Here is a 27,169-nt window from a genome sequence, read left to right as displayed (position 1 = left end):
GCGCCTCCTTTCTGACAGAAGTGGCAGCTGTCAGTGGGTTTGACAGCCGACGCTCAATTTTACCGATGTCTGTTTTCGAATCCGCTGACAGCCATGGGTTCGGAAAACGGACACCAGCAAAATTGAGCGTCTGTCTTCCAACCCATGGGCCCCTGGCAGATTTTTTAATTTTTTTTTTAATTTTAAATGTTTTTATTTTTATTTTAGGGGCCTCTGACTTAATATCGCTATGATATTAAGTTGGAGGGTGTACAGAAAAGCAGTTTTTTCTGCTTTTCTGTACACTGTCCCAGTGTTGGGCGAAATTAACGCCTGCCTTTGGCGTTAATTTCTGAAAGTAAAATGTGCAGCTTTTTTTTTTTTAATTCTTTATCTCGTTTAACAAATTACATACTATAATTTGTGTATAGGAAATACATGGATATAAAAGGAAAAGAAAAAAAAAAGAGTATTTAACATAGCTAGAACACAATACTATATTACAAACTTTATATCCATTTAACCAAAAATCATTTTAAACAAGGAGAGATCCTATGTAAATAATGAGAGAGAATTATCACTAACATTAAATTCAAGGAAAAGCCCCAACACATAATTCCAGCATTTACATTTAATTTGACACTGTTATAGGGGTTAGAATCGTGGACTTTTTCGCCTCAAGAAAAACTCTTAGTTGCTCTGCTGAGAAAAATATATAAAATTCTGGTCCCTTTTTCAATACACATTTACAGGGAAACTTTAACGTGTAGGAAAAACCTAAATCAATCGCAGCTTAACGTAGGGTTAAAAAACTTCTACGTTTTGCTTGCGTTGTAGGGGCCAGATCTAGAAAAATTTTTACTGTCGCACTCATAAATTGCACAGGAAATAATTGAAAATACTTTTTCATAATAGTTTGAATATCCAACCTAGTAATAAAAGACACTAGTAAAGTAGCTCTATCCATTATTTCAATAGATGAGCTTTCTAGAATTTCAGTCAGGTTTTCTTGCAAATTCAGCCTAATAGATGGTGTCCTAGATTTAGGTAAAAAGTAACATTATTGATAGAAGGCATATTTTCCTGGGTGAAGCCTAATATTTCTTGAAAGAATGTCTTTAATGTTGTGAACGGTATTTCTCCCAATCCCTTGGGGAAATTTAAAATCCTTAGGTTTAAATGTCTATTGCTGTTCTCCAGGGTCTCCAGCCTTCTATCTAGTGCTTCCCTGTCTTTGACTGTTACAGCCTTAAAATTCATGTTTTCAGTGTCTTTTCCTTCCAGAACAGAAACCTTATGAGTTAATACATTTACTTGAGTTTGAATTTCTGTTGTAACTTGATTATTTTGAGAGATCGAGTGGTCCAGTTTCATATTTAACGTATTAACTGCAGTCATAAGTCCAGCTATTAAATCCCATATAGTGTCAAGCGTGACTACTTCAGGGCGTATCGGGACTGCTAGGGGTGTGAATTCAGGGGGGTTTCCTCGTAGCAGCTGCAGGTTTTCTGCTGGGAGTCTCCCCCCCACAGCTCCTATCTCCAACCGAGTACCTGATGTTGCAGCGTTGTTATTCACTTCACCCGGTGCCGTTCCTCCTTGCACCGGAGCTTCAGTCACAGATCCCTTCTCTGCAGGTGACCCGGATGTGGTGCTCTCGAACTGTGGTCCGGGGTAGGACAGCAACCCAGCTCTGGAGGTGGGCGCTTGCCTCAGGTCTGGGCTCAACAAAGTCCCCTCTGGCATCAGCAGTCCTCTCTCCCCTGCTGATACAATGGGCTCCTCAACTCGCGGGGTTTCTGCTGGTGAGCTCAGAAACAGTGTTATCTCCTGCTGCATTATCCATGATACTTCTAAGGCTGTCAAGTACATACGCTAGAGACTAGACCAGAGGTATGTACAAAATACCCTTTAAAATCACTTGCAGGAATGAGAAGATTAATCTCGAGCTAACCCCATGCTGCACAAGTTATGTCGTCATTCTGTGAACAATACTGACCCGATTTTAAAAGAGCCACGCGTGTGGCTGGGCCTTGCGCCTGCTGCACGCATTTTAGAATGGGCCTGGCCACACGCATAACCCCCCATTACACGCAGAAGTGCTGGCCATGAAAAAGGGACAGGCCGGGGGGCATGGTATGGGTAGGGAGGGATAGGGAGGGGTGGGGCAGAGGGCGGGCCAGGACAGTGCTATTAGCCGCAGACCCAGGGAAGTGCGTGCTAGCAGTTAGCCGGCGCATGGAACTTACTACTGTTCAAAGGAGCAAGGTAAGTTAAAAAAAAAAAAAAAAAGGTTACTTAGGGTAAGTTTAGGAGTCAGGGAGGAGAGGAGAAGAGGAGGGAAGGGTAGGATTACGGATAGGAAAGTTCCCTCCCAGTCTGCTCCTTAATTGGAAAATGGGAGAGGCCTGACTGCATCGCCACCTATATATATATTTTTTTTTTTAAAGTCGACACTTGCATGTTATAAAATAGCCGTGTCCATATGTGCAGGCCAGGAACACAGCGTACCATGGATGCGCACACATTTTTTTAAATCTATCTTTATATGAAATATCATACTTGGACAACACTGGTCATTTACTGAGGTAAGAGAAAAGAAAATCCAGCATGTAAAAGCTACTATTACTATAGGCCTTCACAAAATACCCTTATAGGGAAATACTATATGCGCCAGTTCTGGGCAGGTACAATGCTATCCTGAGAAACACCTGACCAGCTAGCATTTCCCTGTCCTCCTCCATAGCAATACCCACCTAAGATAGAGGCACAAGAATATGCAATCTTCTTTCGGCCAGGATAGGTCATGAGGCTAGTCAAGTCACACATACTGCCAATAGGACTAGTGCGGGAGCCTGAAGACCCAAATGCCCAAAATCCAATAAAATAACTAACTGCTCATCTCATACCCTTGCCAGAGCCCCAGCCAATATATGAATAAAGGCTAGTGGGGTGGGGGGGGGGGTGTCCTATATAACTGCCAGGGGTGAATCACAGTGGGTTACAGATTTCTAGATGCCCTAGATAATCTGCTAAAAAAAAGGAAAGCACACAATGAAAAAATGTTGACATGCAAGTCCTGGAGCGTAGAAGGTATCAGGGATAGTAAGGATCACCTATACCCAGCAACTCAGATCATCAAGCATATATGAAGGCAGGGTATCAAGTCAAGGTATTTGACTGCAAGTGCATGCCTATCTAAATCTAGCAAAGAACAAGGTAATTGGACAACTCTTAACGATAGGACCCAAATGCGCTGTCAAAGAACAGCCCAGCCACAGGCGCACCAATGCTGGGCCCGCTGTAGGAACCTTTTCTTACAGATTTCCTGCAGACTAAAGGTCATTCTAAGGGGGCCTGATTAAGAAGCATTGCCATGCATGCTATGATATGTTTGTATACATTATATCATGAGAACTCAAAAGGAATATAAATAAGGACATTAACTAGCAAGAAGAGCTGCCAACCAATGAATGCTCTCTCAGCCCCCAGCATGGTTACTTGCAGATTGAAGTGAATGCAAAGTCCATAATGAGCTTTAATAGTGACCTGTGGTTATTCTTTCTCTTGCTATGTTCTATATAAGCCACTAATGCAGAGCTTTCCAAACTTTTCATGTTGGTGACACACTTTTTAGACAAACATAATTTCACAACACGGTAATTCAGTCTACTAGTAAACCAGAGGTTAAAGGTTAAACGAACGAAACATATTTTGACATTTTATGTATGTTTCCTTAAATATATACATAAATAAAATGTTTCACGACACAACCTATCTCATGAAAACCTTAAATTTATATTAAAAATATATATTCCAAGATTCATGTTATTGTTATAATTTATGAGAAACAATAATAAAACAAATTGTCTGTCCCCCACACACTCATCTCTCTCCTCCCCCCAGCACATGTCTGGCCCCCACACACTCATATCTCTCCCCCTCAAGCACATGTCTGTCCCCCCAGCACTTTTGCCCCCCACTCACTCATCTCTCTCCCCCCAGCACATGTCTGGCCCCCACACTCATGTACCTCGTCTTTTTGATTGTTGCCAGTTAAGTGCTTCACTCCCTTCCATGATCACCAGACACTGCTGCTTGCAGTCAGTACTCCTCATGGCCAGGCCTCATCGGCAGCAGCAGCCAATGCAAGGATGGCTGGGCTCGTTCCACCCACCAAGCCCCCCCAAAAAACGCGATTGACAGCAAAAATCACCCAATAATAAGCAACCCATAAACTGAAAAAAAAAAGTGAATCTCTTGGAAAAAAAAAGCCCAAACTCGCATCAGAGTTGACCAGGCTTGCGCGACACACCTGCACACTGCAGGCGACACACTAACGTGTCCCGACACACAGTTTGGAAAGCTCTGCACTAATGAGTCAGTATTTGCAGATACATACCAATAATACAATACAGATCAGTTAAGACTTTTTCAGAATCGTAGACATTTTAGTTGTGGGGGTTTCTGAAGATACACAGACAATTAAAACTAGCTGTGACAAACAGAACTAATGAGAGGAAGGTGTGGAGGCCATTGTCTAGACCAATTTTTAAAAACACTTTTGACCTCTAATAGTTTGATAGCTTTCTGAACACTTCATATGGGAGGGGGAATAGCCTAGTGTTTAGAGCAGTGGACTGTGAACCAGGAGACCAGGGTTCGAGTCCTGCTGTCGCTCCTTGTGACCTTGGGCAAGTCACTTTACCCTCCATTGCCTCAGGTACAAAACTTAAGATTGTAAGTTCTCTGGGGATAGGGAAATACCTACAGTACCTGAATGTAAACCGGTGTGATATCTCAATTGAGATCGAATGTCGGTATAAAAAATAATAAATAAATAAAATAAATAAATATGCAAGGCAATTTCAATAATATTTTCCTGAAAAAACAATGAAGTTGAATGAAAAGACAAAAAAAAAAAAGCTTTTCAAAGCAAAATTAATGGTGGCATGGCCATATTTAAGATACTGGATCTCATTAACCTCCATTTGCTACCAGTGACCTGTCAAATTAATATTGATAAGCTTCTAGAACATAACCATAAGTGGTTTCAGTTTCTCAAATATTTAAAGAAAACCTTAACTCAGATACTGTAATACAAATATAAATACAATTCATGGATTATAATACCCTTTTTTCTCATCTCTTTAAAATAATTTTTTATTACAGAAAAGTTTTTGTTATATTAAAAATAATTTTTGGATTGCATGACACATACACACCCATCTAATTATTCAAAATTACTTGAATACTAACCGTCTGTAGAACAGGTAAAAGCATATTCAATGGGTTTGTCAAGTTGGTCCCAAAGATTATAAATCCAGAACGCATGCCAGTTGAGTGAAGAGCTTTATCCAGGCTGTAAGAAATTAGGAGGACAAACCAAGTTAAATGTGGTATATTAATATTCTGTACAATTTACATTACAGTTTAAGTTTCTAGCAATGGAAATAAACGATCTATGTAAATAATGAAAGCCTACTTTTAATAGACATTCAAATAACAATGTGGCTTTAATTTAATGCCTAACTCAAGCTTAAAGTGATTAAATAGGCAGTTTTAACAATTTGGGGCAGGAAGAATGCAGACTGGTAGGAAAAGGGCTAGGTAGGAGTTCTTTAGGTTCACTTGAATAAAGGGAGATCTAAAGTTTAAAAGAAGGGCAAAAACTTTATCCTATGAGTTAGGTATCCAACAGGTAGCCCCATTCACCTTACCTTGATTACAGGAAGATACCAAATACTGGAAGCCCTTGTAAACTAATTTGCAAGAAATATTAAGTAGTCTTTACAATGGAAATATATTAGAGGCTGACAAATGAATACAAGCCAAGTAATCTGAAGAAAGGGAAACACAGGCAAAATGTACCCAGGTAAAAGACAGGTAGATTGTCACAGTGAGAAGTAGCACAGTGAAGGGGTAATGTAAGTGAAAACAAAATTAATTTGCTAAGTTTAGTAAAAAAAAAAAAAAAAAAAAAAAAGAGGTTCTGGATATTTGGGAAAAGCTGTATCCAAAATATAGTTCAGACCCGTAAAAGATATGAAAGAGCCTGCATAGTATTGATCCTGGAGTAGGTAAATACAATTGGAAGTTAAAGTAGGCAACTAGCAGGAACAGCAGTTGTCTACAGTTGCAAGCTCACTACCATACACAGGAGGATGAAGCTTAATTTAAAACTTTTTCAAAGGAAAATCTAGAATTGATACAAACCTTTAACTTGGTACTGAAAAGGTTTAATCTTGTGAGCAATGTTTAGTTTTCATGAGCTGTATCTTAGCCAGTGGGATTTTTTTTTAAAGCCCTTAAAAGTAAAGAACGAATCAGCCAAATATCTTATGCCGACACGCCCAAATCCTTCAGTAGGGCAGAAAAACTCTGAGATTGTGCATGTGGCCGGGCCCTGCGCGCACCGTACACTTTTTCAAAAGTGCTCAGCCTCACATGTAACTCCCGATATGTGCCGGGCCAACTAAAAGGGGCGGGGACCGGCTGGGACACTGGCCATTAGGAAGATATTTCTGCTCCAAAGGAGCAGTAAAGCAGAGTTGCTTACCTGTAACAGGTGTTCTCCCAGGACAGCAGGATGTAGTCCTCACATATGGGTGATATCAGCAGAAGAAGCCCTGTCATGGAACACTTTTGTCAGTTTCTAGAACTTTGACTAGCACACTGAGCATGCCCAGTATGCCACTAACCCTGCAGCCAGCAGGGGTCCCCCTTCAGTCTTGTTTGTAGCAAAAGTATGAGCAAAAAATAAAATAATAAAACGTAAGTGAACCCAAATCCACGGGGTGGCGGGCGGGTTTCGTGAGAACTAAATCCTGCTCTCCTGGGAGAACAACTGTTACAGGTAAGCAACTCTGCTTTCTCCCAGGACAAGCAGGATGGAAGTCCTCACATATGGATGAATAGCAAGCTACAGGCTGAGTCATATGTATGAGGCCAAACAGCATCGAACATCTGCAATAGGCATAACAACTGGGGTGCTGTTGGCAAGGATGAGGCAGCCTGAAATTCACAGCGGGTCGAGGTAGGAGGAGTTGGGTTCCTACACTGGGAACAAATTTCTTAGGACGGACTGGCCAAAGACGGAATCCTGTCGCCCAGCCTTGTCCAGGCAGTAGTGAGCTGCGAAGGTGTGGTGAGTGCTCCATGTCGCAGCTCTGCAGATGTCAGCAATTGGTACTGTAAGGTACTGTGCTACTGACGTTGCCATTGCTCTGACTGAGTGTGCCTTCACTCGTCCCTGTAGTAGAAGGTCTGCTTGCAGGTAACAGAATGCGATGCAGTATGCCAACCAATTTGCTTGCACACCGCATTCCCAAGTTTGTTCTTATCAAAAGAGACAAAGAGTTGGGTGGACTTCCAGTGGGCTGTAGTGTGGTCTAAGTAAAATGCAAGAGCACGCTTACAGTCCAAGGTGTGGAGAGCTCGCTCACCTGGGTGAGCGTGAGGTCTTGGAAAGAAAGTGGGCAAGACTATGGACTGATTTAAATGGAAATCAGTTACCACCTTGGGAAGGAATTTAGGGTGAGTGCAGAGAACCACCCGGTCATGGAGGAACCTTGTGTAGGGTGAGTAGGTCACAAGGGCCTGTAACTCATCCACTCTGTGAGCAGATGTGATGGCTACTAGGAAAACAACTTTCCATGTAAGGTATCTGAGTTTGCAGGCGTGCAAGGGCTCAAAAGGAGTGTGCATGAGCCATGCAAGTAAGACATTGAGGTCCCATGCCACGACTGGTGTAGAGGAGGTTTAAGCTGTACTAAGCCTCTTAAGAACACGGGGGCCCATGGAGGCTTGGTGCCCAGCAGCGGTGGGGAACGCCTAGAGATCCTGGGGTCCAGAGGAGTATGGGGTTTCCTCTCCCAGGGCCCTCTTCGCAGGCAGCTCGACTGAAGTCGATGCCACTGCGGTATCGGTGCCAGCACCGGTAAAGGACGCCTGGTGCCGGTGTCTATGTTTCCCTCGGTGCTCGGTCCAGTCTTTCCCCAGCACCGAGGACGATGACGCCGATGTCCTTGATGGAGTCTGTGATGGACGGTCACCCTGTCCACGGTACTCCTGGCGAATCATCTCAGAGGTCGATGGACCCTCCACCGTCAGTGGCGTTTGAACTGGCGTCGATGGAGCAGTCTGTTTTTAAGCAAACAACTGCTTCATTTTGTCCAGTTGAGCATGATGGCCTTTGGGGGTCATTTGTGCACAACTAGGGTATCGAGGAACGCCGTGCAAGGGGCCTAAGCACAAAACACATACTTCATGCGGGTCCGTTATAGACATGATCCTCAGATACTCGGGACATTTTCTAAACCTGGTCGCCATGTTAAAATTTGGCGGGCACGTGGTCGATGACCATCGGGCACCAAAGCGGTAAGCCACCAGGAACAGTCCACAAGAACCAGAAAAAACACTTACCTAGTGTTGGAGGGAACGGAGCGCAATGGGGGACCTCGCTGAGGGATTTTTTTGAGAAGAAACTTCAGATAGTTCCATGAGGAAAGTTGTGAGAAATTTCTCACAGAGCTCCTAAACCGCGAGGCAACTGCGGCATGGAAAAAAAAAGAGACTGAAGGGGGACCCCTGCTGGCTGCAGGGTTAGTGGCATGCTAGGCATGCTCAGAGTGCCAGTCAAAGTTCTAGAAACTTTGACAAAATTGTTCCGTGACAGGGCTCCATCTGATGATGTCACCCATATGTGAGGACTACCATCCTGCTTGTCCTGGGAGAAAGATGAAAACAAAAAAACAGGGGATAGTTAAGTTTAGTTTAGCAGTCGAGGAGGAGAGAGGAAAAGGGAGGAATGGTAGGTAGGATTATAAGAAAGTTCCCTCCCAGTCCGCTCCTTAATTGGCATGGACTGCGAGGAAACTGGGCAAAGGCCCGATTGCGTTGCTGCGCATACTTTAGAAAACTCCCCCCACACTTGAGTCGTGGGCCGTCCGCACATGCGTGCGCATATATTAAAATCTGGCGCCCATGTGTGCATGGATATCATATTTTAAAACATGCTATAAAATAGCATGTCCGTGTGTGTGCGCCGGGAACTGCGCACACATGGATGCGTGTGCCTTTTACAATCGACCCCTTAGAGTTTTCGTGTGTGTTTCTTTACCTCCATCCCACTCACTCGGAGCTCATCTTTTAATTTATAGGCAGGAAACACTCACATTGAAAATCAATCAGCCTTTTATCTAAAACACAGGATTGCCCCTAGCCTTATCAAGAGTTTATTCCATTGCAGGTCACTACCAGATTAATAGTGAATATAACAAATTTAAAGGACTTATTTTCTCATTTCTACTCCCTTAGCAATCTAAACTTAAGAACTTAACAAAATTAAGATGAAGGCAGCAATCCAGCAGTAAGAGAAGGACCTTCCAGTCTTCTGTATCAAATGTCACATGTACGATTTTTCTTCTTCCCCAACAGTGAGCGGTTGTGTATTTGTATATGGTAAATTGAGTTCCTGGCTTTCAGAGAACAAGTCTGATCTCTGGAGGCTAGAGTGGCGGAGATAAGGCAGAGAAGTTTATAGATGAGGCTTTCAGGGACTTAGTAGCCAAGTCTAACTCATCGGCAAGCCCTGGAGCTGACTTGGAAGAGGAAGGTCTCACAGTCGGAGAACATTAACCTGGTGTAGCAGGAAGTGATCCTGTAGAAAGGCCCTGTTCTCCAGGTGACAATGTCCTCGCGCACCAAGGATGTGTCTCCCAGGGCTACTGCCCAGGAGGGAAGGGTTAGGTCAACTGTCATAATGTTAAGATTACTTACCTGGTAACCTCCTTTTCCCTTAGTCTATGCAGATGGACTCAAAACAAATGGGTATAGTGTGCTCGTGCTAGCAGTTGGAGACGGATCTGACGTCAGCACGGGTACATATACCCCCACAGGAAGTGAAGCAATTCAGTAATCTTCCTTGCAAAGCTATTATAGCTATATGTGTACTGACCGATCGATTAATCAACAGGATTACCCTGACCAATTGATGGTAGCTGGAGACCGCCAGTGTTCTCAACCGGAAGGCGTCGACACTCGGCAGGGTGGAAGCACTATTATAAACAAAACATGGCTTACCGTGAGTCAGCGAATCCCCATGTATACTGGCAGCCGGGCAGGATGCTGAGTCCATCTGCATACACTAAGGAAAAGGAGATTACCAGGTAAGTAATCTTAACATTTCCTAGTGTGTAGCAGATAGACTCAAAACAAATGGGATGTACAAAAGCTACTCCCGGACTGGGCGGGAGGCTGCCCGAGGACCGTGTAGGATCGCCCTCACAAATGCTGTGTCCTCCCTGGCCTGAACGTCCAGACGGTAGAATCTGGAGAAGGTATGGAGGGAGGACCATGTCGCCGCTTTACATATCTCTGCAGGCGACAGCAGCTTAGCTTCTGCCCAAGAGGCTGATTGTGCTCTGGTAGAGTGAGCCTTGACCAGTAGAGGTGGTGGTTTTCCTGCCTCTACGTAGGCTGCCTTGATAACTTCTTTAATCCAGCGGGCGATGGTCGGCCGTGAGGCCGCTTCCCCTTGCTTCTTCCCGCTGTGCAGGACGAACAGGTGGTCCGTCTTTTGTACTGCTTCTGACATTTCCAGGTATCTGGACAGTAGTCTGCCGATGTCGAGATGGCGTAGTATTCGACCTTCTTCCGATTTCTTCAAACCTTCCGTGGTAGGCAAGGATATGGTTTGGTTGAGGTGAAAGTGTGAGACCACCTTAGGTAAAAAGGAGGGAACTGTGCGAAGATGGATAGCCTCTGGAGTGATTCTGAGAAATGGATCACGACAGGATAGTGCTTGTAGCTCTGAGATGCGACACGCTGAACACACAGCCAAGCAAGAACACCATCTTCAAGGTCAATAACCGGAGCGACAGGCCTCGAAGTGGCCTGAAGGCTGATCCCACTAGAAATTCCAACACTAGGTTGAGGTTCCACAAGGGCACTGGCCACTTCAGTGGCGGGCGAATGTGCTTGACTCCTTTCAGGAAACGTGAAACGTCTGGGTGCTGGGCAATGGATTTGCCGTCACGTCTGGGACCGTAGCAAGACAGCGCTGCTACCTGTACCTTGATGGAGCTGAGGGACAGACCCTTCTGAAGTCCATCTTGTAGAAAGTCCAGGATGAGAGGAATCTTAGCGGCATGTTAATTGGTGCCGTGAGAATCGCACCAGGCTTCAAAAACTCTCCAGATCCTGATATATGTAAGTGATGTGGAGAACTTGCGTGCTCGGAGGAGTGTATCTATCACCGGCTCCGAGTATCCCCTTTTCTTCAGTCTAGCCCTCTCAATGGCCAGACCGTAAGAGAGAATTGAGCTGGATCCTTGTGGAGAATGGGGCCTTGCTGTAGCAGGTCCCGGTATGGAGGCAGAGGAAGAGGATTCCCTGCCAGTAGTCTTCTCGGCCAGTCCGGGGCCACTAGACGAACTAGGCCTCTGTGTCGCTGAATCCTGTGAACAATGGCGCCCAGCAGGGGCCATGGAGGAAAGGCGTATAGCAGGATCCCCTGAGGCCACGGCTGTACCAGGGCATCGATCCCCTGAGCCCGAGGATCTCGCCTGCGGCTGAAATATCTGGGAACTTGAGCGTTGGACCTGTCTGCAAGTAGGTCCATGGCTGGCGTCCCCCATCGATCCACAATTATCTGAAACACTGTGGGTGACAGTTGCCACTCCCAGGGTTTAGGCTTTCTCTGCTGAGGAAGTCTGCCGTCGTGTTGTCCTTCCCGGCAATGTGGACGGCGGAGATGTCCTGGAGATTTGCTTCTGCCCAAATCATCAGGGGAGTTATTTCCAGGGACACTTGTTGGCTTCTGGTTCTGCCCTGTTGGTTGATGTATGCCACCGTGGTGGCGTTGTCTGACATCACTCTGACTGCTCTGTTGCGAAGTCTGTGGGCAAATCGCAGGCATGCTAGCCTGACTGCCCGTGCCTCTAGTCGGTTGATATTCCACCTTGACACTTCTCTGGTCCACCGTCCCTGGGCGGTGAGCTCCTCGCAGTGCGCTCCCCATCCGTTCAGGCTGGCATCTGTGGTGAGCAGAATCCAGGTTGGGGAGGACATTCTTGACCCCCGGCTCAAATGGCCAGGCCGTAACCACCAGCGTAGTTGATTCCGCACTCTGGCTGGTAGAGGCAGGTGTATGGTGTAGTCCTGTGATCGCGGACTCCATCGAGATAGAAGGGCGCGTTGCAATGGTCTCATATGAGCCCGCGCCCATGGCACCACCTGCAGCGTGGATGCCGTGAGGCCGAGGACTTGTAGATAATCCCGAGCCGTGGGCTGGCTGGCGCTCAGCAGGACTTGCAGATGATTCCGGAGTTTTGACTGTCTCTTGGAGGTCAGGCTGACCTTGTCTTCTTGGGTGATGAATTGGACCCCAGGGTATTCCAGCAACTGAGATGGCTGTAGGGAACTCTTCTTTATGTTGGCTACCCACCCTAGGCTTTCCAGAAGAGCTATAACTCTGTTGTTTGCCCGGTGACTCTCCTCCGGCGACTTTGCCCTGATCAGCCAATTGTCCAGGTAGGGATGGACGAGGATTCCTTCCTTCCTGAGTGCCGCTGCCACTACTACTATTACCTTGGTAAAGATCCACGGCACGGTGGCTAACCCGAAGGGTAAAGCCCGAAACTGGAAGTGCTGATTTAGGACTTTGAAGCGTAACTAGCGCTGGTGATCCTGATGGATTGGGATATGCAGGTAGGCTTCTGACAGATCTAGGGAGGTGAGGAACTCCCCTGGCTATACTGAGTTCTTGACAGACCGTAGAGTTTCCATGCGAAAGCTGGGGACCCGTAGGTGTCGATTGACTGACTTGAGGTCCAAGACGGGCCTGAAGGTGCCCTCTTTCTTAAATAAATGGAATAATGCCCAGAAGTTACCTCTTCCACAGGTACTGGGAATATGGCTTTTAGGGCCAGGAGCCTCTGTAAGGTCACTTCTAGTGCCGCTGTCTTGAGTGGTGAACAAGGAGATTCCACAAACTTGTTCGGCGGAAGCCGAAAGAAATCCAGGTAATATCCTTCCCGGATGATAGCGAGGACCCACTGGTCCGAAGTGATCTCGACCCACCTGCGGTAGAAGAGGGTTAGCCTGCCCCCTATGACTGCTACCCTCGGATGGGTCGGCTGATTGTCATTGTGGGTTACGGCCAGGGCCAGAACCTGGGCCGGTTCTCTTCTTGGTGTGCTTAGCCCGAAAGGGCTGATTCCTGGCCTGAGAACGAGGTGCTTGATAGCGAGACCTGTAAGGGTTGAAGCGCTGCGAGTTTCTACCTCTGGATGGTCTGGAAACAGGACGCTGGCTCCTCCTTGACCTGTCTTCTGGTAGACGGGGTAACGGAGAGGCACCCCATTTAGTAGCCCAATTCTCAAGTTCGCTGCCGAACAGTAGTGAACCCTTAAAGGGCATTCTTGTGAGTCGAGTCTTGGAGGACGAGTCGGCAGCCCAATTACGTAGCCAAAGCTGTCTCCTGGCTGCCACGGAGGAGGACACTCCCTTTGCTGCCTCGGACGAGGTCGGAGGCTGCGTCTGTGAGAAATGCGAGAGCCGATTCCATGTCTTCTCCCGGAGTGTTGTTTCTTGCCTGTGATAAACAGGAGCGCGTCACCACGGTGCAGCAAGTCGCGATTCGAAGGGACATGGCTGCTACCCTCAAAAGCTTGTTTCAAAATGGTGTCCATGCGTCAGTCATGTGCATCCTTGAGGGCCGCTCCCCCCTCCACCGGAATGGTGGTGCATTTCACGATTGCATTAATTATGGAGTCTACCTTGGGGCACGTCAGCAATTCCTTGGATGTCTGATCTAGAGGGTACATGCCTGACAAGGCCCGACCCCCTTTGAATGAGGCCTCCGGTGGCTTCCATTCTAGCTCGATTAGCTGCTGTGCTGCTTGTAGGAGGGGAAAGTGGTGAGCTGTTTGGCGCAGGCCCTCTAGCAGAGGGCTCTGTACAGGAATCCCTGAGGGGTCCTGGCCCAGAATGGCCAGCTCCAATAAGCATTGTGAGACCAGGCCTGGCAGATCTTCTCTCCGAAAGAAGCGTCTCATGGTCCAATATGGTTCTATCTCCGAGGGAAGTTCATTCTCTTCGGGGGGCTCCTCACTTACCTGTGAATAATCTGAATCCTCATGATTGGGGCTGTCGGGTGGTGAGTGACTGCTCCTAGGTCTCGAGGGTCCAGGGGCTGGATCAACCGGGACGGAAAGACCCATCCGAGGAGCAGACTGCATCTGGACAAAGGCGTGAATCCCCTTGAATAATTCCACCCAGGAAAGCGAAGCCAGATCTGGCCGCAGGGGTACCAGGTCTCTCGGATTCCCTGGCTGCTCGCCGCAGCCTGCGAAGTCCGGTGTGGTCCCCGAGGAACCGCTAGGCTGGGACCGGTCTTGTCCTGGAACCGCCATGGCTTCCTCACATTGGGCACATAGGGAGTCTGCCTCCTCGCTCTGTGTAGCTCTAAGGTTGCATGCTGAGCAGAGGCTTAGAGCGTTCATGCCTGATTCTGGGGGTGCCGGCTCTGCAGACGCAGAGGCATTCTTATGCTCCATTTGCTTTAAATGCGGTGGCGTCCTACAATTTGTGCCTAACACGGGCGCTCAACAGCATGCGCCTAGAACGGGCGTCTTATCGATGTGCGCCTACAATGGGCGTCTTATAAACAGTGCGCCTGTGAACGGGCGTCTTATAAACAGTGCGCCTATAAACGGGGGTCTTATACACAGTGCGCCTATAGCAGGCGTCGTATAAACAGTGCGCCTATGAACGGGCGTCTTATAAATGTGCGCCTATGAACGGGCGTCTTATAAGCAGTGCGCCTATGAACGGGTGTCTTATAAATGTGCGCCTATGAACGGGGCGTCTACTAAATGTGCGCCTATAGCAGGAGTCTTATAAACGTGCGCCTATAGCGGGCGTCTTATAAACGTGCGCCTATAAACGGGAGTCTCAGCCTAACAATATGCGCCTATCGCGTGCGCCAACAACATGCGCCTATCGCGTGCGCCAACAACATGCGCCTATCGCGTGCGCCAACAACATGCGCCTATCGCGTGCGCCAACAACATGCGCCTATCACGTGAGCACTTAATTAGAAAAGAGAAGTAGGCAGGCAAAAATGGCGACCCTCCCAGGCGGGCGGCCTCGTAGGCAGGCCCAGTCAGTCCACACTTCCTCGGAGACCAAGTAAAGATGTTCGCCTTACCTTGTCTTCGGCGCTTCCCGGCTGCGACCCGGGCGATCTCCGGCTGCGGGGGGAGAGGGGAATACCTTCACCGCCGCGCTTAAGGAAGTGCACCCGCTGCCTCTAGGCTGCGCCCGAACTGCTCGGGGGCAAAGTCGACGCCGAGACCGAGGCTGCCTCTAGGCCACGCCCGAACCGCTCGGGGGCCAAGCCGCACCCGAGCCCTTCTCACTCGGGGGCTGGATCCCTGCTGCGAACCGGCCACCGGACCGAGGTTCCTACCTCTGAGGGACCACGGAAGTCAGCTCGGGAAACTCAACTGGGCGAGTGACCGCCTGGTATCACCACAGGAGTGCGGGGCTCGTCTTCAGTAGATTTCTTCTATGAATTTAGTCGATAGAATTTGGAAACACGCTCAGCGAGCGTGGGTAGCTCCAAACTGCTTTGGAGACGGAAATTACTGAATTGCTTCACTTCCTGTGGGGGTATATGTACCCGTGCTGACGTCAGATCCGTCTCCAACTGCTAGCACAAGCACACTATACCCATTTGTTTTGAGTCCATCTGCTACACGTTAGGAAATTGGTGATTTGATTATTAGGAACACCGATAGCTGGGTGCTGGTGGGCACAAGGATCACCTAGTAACATGCCTGCCTGGGTCGAAGGTGGCAGACCTCACATGCCACCAATATACGAGTTTAGACAGTGCTGGAGAGTAGCCATCTGTCGTGGTACATATGGGCACCAACGACATAGGAAAATGTGGTAGGGAGGTTCCGGAAGCCAAATGTAGGCTCTTAAGTTGAAAGCTTTTAAACTAGAACAAAGGGGAAAGCTGACAGTCGATTAGTAGTGCATGGTTCGGAGGAAGGTATTTTTGAGGGTACTAATGAAGCAGGAAAATTAGGACATCCCAACAGAGATGTTCCAATAAAAGCAAAAGTAGTTCATGTGTCTTTAAGTAAAGAATCACCTGAGCTAAAAACTTCCAAATTATGCTTGTCAACTGAAAAGCAGGTTAATGCAAAAAAAACAAAAACAAAACAAAAAAAAAAACCACACACTTTGAAATGTCTGTATGCCAATGCCAGAAGTCGAAGAAGTAAGATGGGAGAGTTAGAGTGTATAGCAGTGAATGAGAGAGACTTAATTGGCATCTCAGAGACATGGTGGAAAGAGAGTAACCAAAAGGATAGAGAGGATCATCTTGATGGGATGGTGGCATTTTATGTCTGGGATGGCAGAGTACAACAGGATAAGGATTCTGCAAGAGACTAAATGCACAATAGAATTTTTATGGATAGAAATCCCATGTGTGTTATGGAAGAGAATAACGATAGGAATATACTACCATCCACTTGGCCAAAATGATGATACGGCGAGTGAAATGCGAAGAGAAATTAGGGCAACTAACCAAATTGGTAGTGCAGTAATAATGGGAGATTTCAATTACCTAGTAATCAAACAATGGGAACACAACTATCAATATTATAAATAGCCTCCATGAAGGTGTCAGCAAGCCAGTCGCTGTGTTCATAATCAAAACCAGCTGGTCTTCTCTATCATCCACCTTCACACAAATTTATTTCAAAACTATTTTTTTCTAAGTTTTTTTGTATATTTTTTGCTTTTTATATAAAAAAAAATCCCAATCCAGGAATTTTCAAACACAGCGACTGGCTTGCTGACACCTTCATGGAGGATATTTATAATATTGATAGTTGTGTTCCCATTGTTTGATTACTAGATTATTGCTTGGGTAACCTAGCTGACTATTTTCTATTGTTGATTTCAATTATGCCAATATTGACTGGGTAAATGTAACAGCACATACTGGAGAGATAAAGTTCCTGGATGGAATAAATGACAGCTTTATGTAGCAATTATTTCAGGCATCAATGAGAGAGGGAGTTATATAAGATCTAATTCTTAGTGGAGCACAGGATTTGGTGAGATGGGCAGTGGCAGTGGGGGTTGCTTGGCAATAGTGATCATAACATGATCAAATTTGAATTAATGCCTGGAAGGGGATAGAAAACACTACACTTTCATAAGGGAAACTTTGAGAAAATGAGAAAAAAGGTAAAAAACTGAAAGGTGTAGCTACAAAGTTTAAGAGTGTACAACAAACGTGGACATTGTTAAAAAATACAATCTTAGAAGTGCAGTCCAGAAGTATTCCATGCCTTAAGAAAGGAATGACTAAAAGGTTAGGTGTAAAGGCTGTTTTAGCCAAAAGACCTTCCTTCAAAATTGAAGAAGGATCCATCTGAATAAAATAGAGAAAAAGCATAAGCCCTGGCAAGTTAAATGTAAAACATTGATAAGACAAGCTAAAAAAGAATTTGAAAAGAAGTTGGCTATATAGACATCATATAATAAAAGATTTTCTAAATATATCCGAAGTAGGAAGTCTGTTAAGGGAGTTGGTTGGACAGTTAGATGATCAAGGGATTAAAGGGGTATTTAGGGAAGATAAGGCCATTGTGAATAGACTAAAGGAAATCTTTGGTGCTTACTGAAGAGGATGTTGGGGACATACCATTCCAGAGATGGTTTTCAAGGGTGACTATTCAGATGAACTGACCCAAATATGGTGAACCTGGGAGATGTAGTAGACCAGATTGGTAATCTGAAAAATAGCAAACCACCTAGACTGGATGGTATGAATGACATTTCAGACCTATTATAAGCAATTTGTAACCCATCATTAAAATCATCCATAATACCTGAAGACTGGAGGGTGGCCCATGTAACAGCTATGCAAAAAGGGCTCCAGAGATGATCCGGGAAACTATGAACTGCTGAGTCTGACCTTCAGTGTTGGGTAAAATCGTGAAAACTATTCTAAACATCAAAATCACAGAACATATAGATAGACATGATTTAATGGGACACAGGTAGCATGGATTTACCCAAGAGAAGTCTTGCCTCACAAATTTGCTACATTTTTTTTTTGAAGGGGTGAATAAGCATGTGGATAAAGATGAACTGGTAGATGTGGTTTATTTAGATTTTCAGAAGGCGTATCACAAAGTTCCTCATGAGAGGCTTCTAAAAAAGCTAAAAGTCATGGGATAGGAGAAGAAGTCCTTTTGTGGATTGCAAACTAATTAAAAGACAAGAACCAGAGAGCAGGATTAAATGGTCTGTTTTCAAAATGGAGAAATGTAAACAGTGGAGTGCCTCTGGGATCTGCATTTGGACTGATGCTTTTTAACAATATAAATTATCTGGAAAGAAGTACAATGGAGTGAGGTGTTCAAATTTGCAGATAGCACAAAATTATTTAGAGTCGTTAAATTGCAAGCAGATTTGAGATTCATTGCAGGAGGACTTTGCGAGACTGGAAGATTGGGTGCCCAAATGGCAGGTGAAATATAATGTTGACAAGTGCAAGGTGATGCATGTAGGCAAAAATAAACCATGCTGTAACTACATGGTTTTAGGTTCCATTTTAGGAATTACCACCTGGGAAAAAGATCTGAGTGTCAGTTGATATTTCATTGAAATCATTGGCTCTGTGAGCAGTGGCAGACAGAAAAGCAAAGAACATTAGGAATTATTAAGAAGGGAAAGGCAAATAAAATGGAGGATGTCATAATGCCTCTATCATTCAATGATCAGACCGCACCTTGAATATGTGTGTGAAGTTCTGGTCGCTGCATCTCAAAAAAGATATAGTTGCACTGGAGAAGGTAGGGAGTAGGGTGGTCAAAATGATGAAGGACATGGCATGCCTCTCCTATGAGGAAACGCTAAAGAGCTTAGAGATGTTCAGCCTGGAGAAGAGATGGCTAAGGCGGGATATAAAAAAGGTCTACAAAATAATGAAAGGACTTGAATAGATAAATGTGAAATGGTTATTTACTCTTTCAGTTAATACAAGGACTATGGGCACTCCCATAAAGTTAGCAAATAGCATATTGAAAACAAATTAATCGATAGGGAATAACCATTGCTTGTTGCCGGCATTAGCAGCATGGGATCTATTTAATGTTTGAGTATTTGCCAGGTAGTTGTGACTTGTATTGGCCACTGTTGGAGACAGGATACTGGGTTTGATGGACCCTTGGTCTGACCCAGTATAGCATGTTATGTTCTTATGATGGGGACTAGGTATACCATTTTCCAATTGAGGAACTTTAAGCAAGCTGATGGTTCAAAGGGCCATTTCTTTTGTTGTGCAAATTGAGGTCCCATGGCACCAGTGGCTTGGTGACCAGAGGTCTTGTATGCTATAAGCTTTTCATGAAATTTGACACTATATGATGTGTGGATATCAGGTTGCTATCCACATGAATATTTTAACTTGCAATGGCACTGAGATGTACTTTGACTGATGAACTGAGACCCAAGGGGAAAAGGAAGAATACGTACTGAAGCAACTCCCTCGGCTCGGAAGCAAACGAGTCTAACGAACTTGCTTAACATCAAGATGAAAATCTTTTTCATTTAAAAATAAGCTCTTCTTGTTGAAGGCTTTCTGATGGAGTTTACAATATCCTCATTGTTTGGATAATGAACTGATATGATTAGCAAGCATTCAATAACCATGTTATCAAGCTGAGAGAGGAAAGATTTGAATGATATAGATAACCCTCCTCCTGAGTTAAAGTCGGATTGGATTAGAGAGGGACTGGTGGACCTACTTACAACCAGTCTAGGTACAAGAATATTTTATTGGGCCATGCTCTAGAAATGAGGATCAAGTGTGCCCGATCCTTGAGCACTTTGTGCACTGTTCTGGACACCAATGGAAGTGGTACACAGTAGATTAACATCCCATTTTAGAAGAAAATCATCTGGAGCTGATCTGAACTTTCTTTGAAGAATGCAGCAGAATCTTTCTACTTTCCTGTTGTCCTTTAATATGAACAAATCGATCAACGGATGACTGCAGAGAGTAAACATCTTGTTTGATCTTGTGACCACTCATGGGGACAAAACGCTCTGCTGAGGCGATACACCAGCGTGTTGGAGATTCCTGTAAGGTAAGTTGCTTATAACAAGGTTTTGTGACTGCAGACCTATTCCCAAATTCTCATGGATTCTTGGTAGCAAATTCATGACTCTATTCTCTCTGAACATTGCTATTTGATTGTCAGTTTGGGTTATAATTCTCTTTCCCTGAAATGTAAAAAAGCTGTCATTGATTGTCCAATCGCTTGTAGTTCTAGAAGATTGATTTGAAACAGACATTCTGTTGATGACCAGGTTCCATGTGTATGCCCAACCCAACAGACACAGCAGTTTCTAGTGTCACTTGATGAGGTAAAAGCTGAAGAGGGCTCCCATATACCAGATATCTGGATCTAGCTACCACTGGAGAGACCCCTTCATTTCTGCTGATGCCTTCACTGGGAACAAGGGCTGAAACAACTGATCCCACTGATTGAACAGTTCCTACTGGAGAATCTGCATGGTCAGGTGGGTCATTGGTATCACATATACTGTCGCCATGTGACCCAGAACAACCAACATCTATTTGGCTAGAACTTGATCCTTGTGTAGAATACTTTGAATCAAAGCTTGATAGCAGCATGCTCGCTCCGACAAAAGGAATACTCTCTCTTCCAGAATGTCTCTCCATATCCCTATGAATTTGATTCTTTGAGAAAGGACAAGGCTTGATTTGGTGAAGAACTGCAGAAAATGAAGAAGCTGGATTGTCTTCTGCAGGAAATCCAACTCCCTTGCTTGGGAAAGCCTGGTCACTAGCCAGTCCGGGTAGGCTAAGATAAATCCCCCCCTAACGATAAAGTTAAGGTAGTAGCAGCGCAGGCATTTGGTGAGTATGCTGGGGGGTGCTGAAAGTGAAGGACCTTATATTGGTAATGACAGATCCCTGAGGCACTCCACTGTTTACCCTTTGCCACTGAGAAAATTGACCATTTAATCCTACTCTGTGTTTCCTGTCTTTTAACTAGTTTGTAATCCACAAAAGGAGATCGGCTCCTATCCCATGACTTTTTAAGTTTTCTTAGAAGCCTCTCATGAGGGACTTTGTCAAACGCCTTCTGAAAATCCAAATACACTACATCTACTGGTTCACTTTTATTCACATGTTTATTAACCCCTTCAAAAAAATGAAGATTTGTTAGGCAAGACCTCCCTTGGGTAAATCCATGTTGGCTGAGTTCAATTAAACCATATCTTTCTATATGATCTATGAGTTTGATCTTTAGAATAGTTTCCACTATTTTTCCCAGCACTGAAGTCAGGCTCACTGGTCTATAGTTTCCCGGATCGCCTGTGGAGCCCTTTTTAAATATTGGGGTTACATTGGCCACCCTCCAATCTTCAGGTACAATGGATGATTTTAATGATAGGTTACAAATTTTAATTAATAGATCAGAAATTTCATTTTTTAGTTCCTTCAGTACCCCAGGATACATACCATCTGATCCAGGTGATTTGCTACTCTTTAGTTTGTCAATCTGGCCTACTACGTTTTCCAGTAGCAGAGATATATAGGTATGAGAGTATATGCAGTCTTCAGATCCAAGGCACAAATCCTTTAATGAAAAAGCAGGATCAAGTGGAAGGAGTTAATTTTGAACTTGTGTTAACAAGCTCTTGTTCAGACTTTATAAATTCAGGATAGGTTTAAATCTCTCTGACTTTTTAGGGACAAGGAAATAGGACTAGAACTCCTTGCCATGTTGATTGGGAGGGAAAGGTTCTCTCTCTCACTGAGAAGTGACTTCACTTCGATATGGAGCTGGGTCAAGTGAGATGGATCGGGATTGAAGGTCTAAAAATGGTACAGCAGAATCCACAATTCTGTAGAGTCAACAGCCCTTGGTAATCTTCTACCACTTCTCCAGGTAAAGGTGAATCTTCCTCCCTACTGGAGGGGGTCAAAGCTAGAGGATCAAGGCCTGTGAAAAACTAGGCCCAGGCTTTTACTGGGCTGGTTGCATCTTTGGCTGTCAACTGTCATGATTATGTCCACTAGCTGGAAGCTGTCACTGTGGAAGCACATATACCACTAAAATTGGAAGAAGCATTTCTATAAGTAGGAGTGCTTAAAAGCAAAAGGATGCCTTAAAGACGACAGTTGGTGAGGAACCCATCGAGAGAAGCTGGATAGCAACATGCTGCTCCTTAACTTGGGCAATTGTTTCTGAGCTTTTCTCCATAGAGATTCTCCCCAGAACGAGGTACATCAGCTAACTTGTCCTACATGTCCTCTCACAGACTACCGACTCTTAACCAAGCCATTTGGTATACTCCTATGGACGTTGCCAAGGAATGAATGCAGAGCAGAGATAAGTACATTCACGCTTCTCTGAGTCTCAAAAGGATTTTAGCTTCTTGACACTATGTAGAATTGGTGGGCTGCAAGGCAGATAACTAAGCATAGAGCTCTGAAAAACTTGTAACCAAAGTCGAGGGTCCTTACATGATGGGGTGTTGGAGAAAATCCTCATATTCTTTGCCTATTTTAATGCCGATTCTATTACCACTGACTTGTGCGGTAGTTGGACCATGCCAAACCTCGGGGTTTGCTAAACTTTGTATTTATGTTTCAGCTTCCTGGCTACTGGGGGGGGGGGGGTGTGGGAGGTGGCAGGATGCTCCCTCATTCTTATTTACATAGGATTAAATCCACCAGGATAACTCTGGGCTTGGAAATAGTTTCAAGGATTCTGAGAAACTATGAGTTCAGCACAGGGGTCCTTACCCTTGCGGATATTGATTCCTAAAGCCTTTCCCAACTAGTCCAAGAATTTGGAATATGAGAGTTCCTTCTCTGGAAGGGTATCTCCCCAACATCCTCTTCAGCTAAGCAAAGCAAAGCAAAGAAATCATTTAATCTTTCTGCGATGCCCTTATCTTCTCTCTAAGTACCCCTTTAACCCTTTCATCATCTAACAGTCCAAATGACTCCCTTGCAGGCTTTCTGCTTCGGATATATTTTTTAAAGATTTTACTGTGAGTTTTTGCCTTTACGGCCAACTTCTTTTCAAATTCTCTTAGCCTGTCTTATCAATGTCTTACATTTAACTTAGCAACGCTTATGTTTTATCCTATTTTCTTCTGTTGGATCCTTCTTTCAATTTTTGAATGAAGGTCTTTTGGCTAAAATAGCCTTTTTCACCTCACTGTTTAACCATGCCAGTAATCGTTTTGCCTTCCTTTCACCTTTCATAATGTGTAGAACATATCTGGACTGTGCTTCAAGGATGGTATTTTTTTTTTTTTTCACAGTGTCCAAGCCTCTTGCCCACTTTTTACCTTTGTTGTTGTTCCTTTCAGTTTTTTTCTATTTTTCTCATTTAATCAAAGTTTCCCTTTTGAAGGTTTAGCACGAGAGCCATGGATTTGCTTACTGTCCCTCTTTCTAGTCATTAATTCAAATTTGATCGTATTATGATCACTATTGCCAAGTGGCCCCACCACCGTTAGTTCTCTCACCAAATCTCGTGCTCCACTGAGAATTAGATCTAAAATTGCTCCCTCTCTCTTTGGATCCTGAATCAATTGCTCTATAAAACTGTTATTTATTCCATCCAGGAACTTTATCTCTCTAGCATGTCCCGATATTACATTTACCCAGTCAATACTTTTCTCTTGCTTTTCTTTACTTTTCTAACATATAGATTAGTTGTGTTGGTAAATGCTCCTTTTAGTTTGGCCCACTGCTGCTCTACATCTCATTTTCTCCCAGCCTTCTAGTTCTTCCTCCAGAACTGCAAAACTCTGGTCTTCATGCAACTTCTCTATGTCCAATAACATTTCCACAATAGTGAAAAAATAATTTTATAAAATACATGTTAAAGAAACAAACTGTTACCATTTCCAAATGATTTTTGCATAGTTCTCCAAACACTGATTTTAAGAGGACTTGATTACTGTAACTCCCTGCTTCTAGGTCTTCCTGACATTGCCATCCATCTGTTACAAATAGTTCAAAATACTGCCGTCCGTCTTATTTCCAACACAATGCACAGAGACCATATTACCCCCATTCTCCAGACTCTTCACTGGCTTCCAATAAAACAATGTATCAATTTTAAAGTGTTAATTATCCATAATCTAATCTACAATCCTTCTGTTTGGCTTTGTTCTACCCTAAGATTATACCAACTGTCACGACAATTACGATCCCAAATAGATGTCTCCTAGAAATCCCCTCAATCAAAACAGCCAGAATGGATTTAATGAGAAAACGAGCTCTCTCAGTGGCAAGTCCCATTCTTTGGAACTTACTTCCCGACTTTCTCTGTTTAATATCCAACATAACCGAATTTTAAAAAGCTGAAAAAACCTACTTATGTTCCTCCGTCTACAATGCATCAACGAACTTTTCACTGCACTTAAGTTTATTTCAATTACTGTCAACTATTTTTTGTTTTATTTGTTCATTTTTTATAACTATTTGATTTGTAAAGTTTATATTGTGTATAAAGTTTTTTAATTATTACTTTGGTTAGATTAAATCAATGTATTTTTCACTGTTTTTAATGTGAACCTCTTAGACCTTATGAATATTTGTATAAGCAGTATAAAAAACAATTTAAATAAATAAAATAAAATCAAAACAAACAAGATTCAAATAAATGCATGATGGCATCAGCAACATCAGGCATTGTATGTCATTGAAAGCTGAGCATCTTTAAGACCACCAATTGTTTGAGAACTATATTTTTCTGAAAGCCAACAGACCTTAACAACATTGAGATTTGACAGGGTGCATTCAAGGAATTTGAAAGTCAGTCTTCCTGTGAGCTAATTTGTAAGGTTAAGACATGTATGTACATCTAGGGTGGAATTTCAGAATTTGGCCTGTACTATGGATGACCCCTTAGCCACCAGAGGTTATCTGAGAGCTGTCATTCAGAAAGCATATTTATCTGCAAAATATTGCTATCAAGATCAGTTATTTTTACCATGATAATTAGGTGAAATATGGGCAGCTATATTACACCATTACCATATATATTATAACTTTATCCTGAACTCTCTGAATCCTCCAGGTTAGCCTATAAGCATGGAATCAATTTTAGAGATAGACTTATTAGATCAGAGTTCAGTCAACATGGAGGAGATGTGGTGGTTTCTGGACAACATCATTCTGTGACACTTGCACAGTGTGTTGTGTATATCTTTGCAAACAGCATTAGTTTCTGTACCTTTGGTGAGATACAATATTAAATTATACTACAACTCTGATTTTAAGACATCAGGGTAGTTTATATTATTTTATGTGCAATGTAAGCACAGGAGTTGTATCAAGAATCAGTGCAACACAGCTCCTTTAGTATCCCACTGCATGGAATTTAGCTACTCTTTTAATGAGTTAAGATTCTGCGTTCTAGATATTTTATTTCCTAATTGCCATGGTGGTGATTTTTCAGCTAAATGTTTCAGGAGAAACAATTTTGGATACATCGATTAAAAACTATAACTCCAGTGGGTTTATATCTGGAATCTGACATCCTGCTTTTTATGAATATATGCTGATGGGTGAATTTTTTGGACTCACCAATGTTAGGAATTATTAAGAAAGGAATGATTAACAAAATGGAAAATGTCATAATGTCTCTTTCGCTCCATGGCGATACCGCACCTTGACTACTGTGTACAATTCTAGTCACCACATCTCAAAAAAGATATAGCTGCGATAGAAAAGGTACAGAGAAGGGCGACCAAAATGATAAAGGGGATGAAACAGCTCCCCCATGAGGAAAGGCTGAAGAGGTTAGGGCTGTTCAGCTTGGAGAAGAAATGGCTGAGGGGGATAAGATAGAGGTCTTTAAAATAAAGAGAGGTCTTGAATGAGTAGATGTGAATCAGTTATTTACACTTTCGGTAATAGAAGGACTAGGGAGCACTCCATGAAGTTAGCAAGTAGCACATTTAAGACTAATCGGAGAAAATTCATTTTCACTCAACGCACAATTGAACTCTGGAATTTGTTGCCAGAGGATGTGGTTACTGCAGTTAGTGTAGCTGGGTTTAAAAAAAGGTTTGGATAAGTTCTTGGAGGAGAAGTCCATTAACTGCTATTAATCAAATTGACTTAGGGAATGGCCTCTACTATTACTGGCATCAGTAGCATGGGATCTTCTTAGTGTTGGGGTACTTGCTAGGTTCTTGTGGCCTGGTTTGGCCTCTGTTGGAAACAGGATGCTGGGCTTGATGGAACTCTTGGTCTGTCCCAGCATGGCAATTTCTTATGTTCTTATGTTCCAGTGTGTTTAAATGTGGAATTGGATTTACTCTGTTTCTATGAACAAATGACTGACAGATGATTCTTTTTGAATTTAACATTTGATGTATTTTTCAGCTTTCAATGATATACAACGCTGGACATCAATGATCTTACCATGCACTTATTTGAACCCTGAGTTTGTTGATGTGGAATATAAACTCTGAACGATGTAGAGTGAGATGCTGCTGTCAAATTTGAGCACCATATCCAGATAATTTTTTTTTTAAATTTAATCTCCTGATGCAATTATGTACACAAAACATCGGCTGATGTTGGGAATTGTCTTTGAAGTTTGAAGATTCAATTATTTAGGAATATTTGCTCTGAAGTTTGAGGAGTCATTCATTTTTATTGTTACACTTAATTGCATTAAAAAGAAACCCTAAAATAGGCTTGCTGACACCTTTTTCTAAAACTCTAGAGACCAATGCTGATGCATTGAAATGATTAATTTTGTATACCTTTCTCTGGTTTGTTTGGATAGAGTCACTAATTTTACATCAGCTGTGGCATCCTCGTATCTTAACAAGTTACTGATTTGTGAAGGGGCAGTTGGTTTTCCATATACTAGCAATAAAAATCTGCAGCTGGAGGTACTAGGTGCACGTGACTGAATTAAGAGCTAGAATTTTTAAAATATCTCGTTTTTAATAACTAAGCTGAAAAGAAAGCTAATTTTTGTTTTTCCTTCCTCTTCTGCTTTCATCATATCTATCTTCTTGTTCTTTTCCCATTTCTATTTTCCCATTCCATTTTTTGTCTCCAAACTAG

The 27,169-nt window shown here is 43.7% G+C and overlaps 1 protein-coding gene across 3 annotated transcripts in view; it reads right to left on the bottom strand.

The window, feature by feature from the left end:
• Nucleotides 1-27,169, bottom strand: part of LMBRD1 (LMBR1 domain containing 1) — a 591,116-nt gene that overhangs the window by 210,868 nt on the left and 353,079 nt on the right. For all 3 annotated transcript variants that reach the window (XM_029595663.1, XM_029595662.1, XM_029595664.1), the window contains exon 11: nucleotides 5,239-5,341. In XM_029595663.1, the coding sequence (XP_029451523.1) occupies nucleotides 5,239-5,341 (103 nt within the window). The remainder of the gene's footprint in view (nucleotides 1-5,238; nucleotides 5,342-27,169) is intronic.

The sequence above is a fragment of the Rhinatrema bivittatum genome, chromosome 3 (assembly GCF_901001135.1).
Source record: "Rhinatrema bivittatum chromosome 3, aRhiBiv1.1, whole genome shotgun sequence".
NCBI lineage: Eukaryota > Metazoa > Chordata > Amphibia > Gymnophiona > Rhinatrematidae > Rhinatrema > Rhinatrema bivittatum.
The sequence above is the reverse complement of the archived record's forward strand: the minus strand, read 5'-3'. Positions and strand labels throughout refer to the sequence as shown.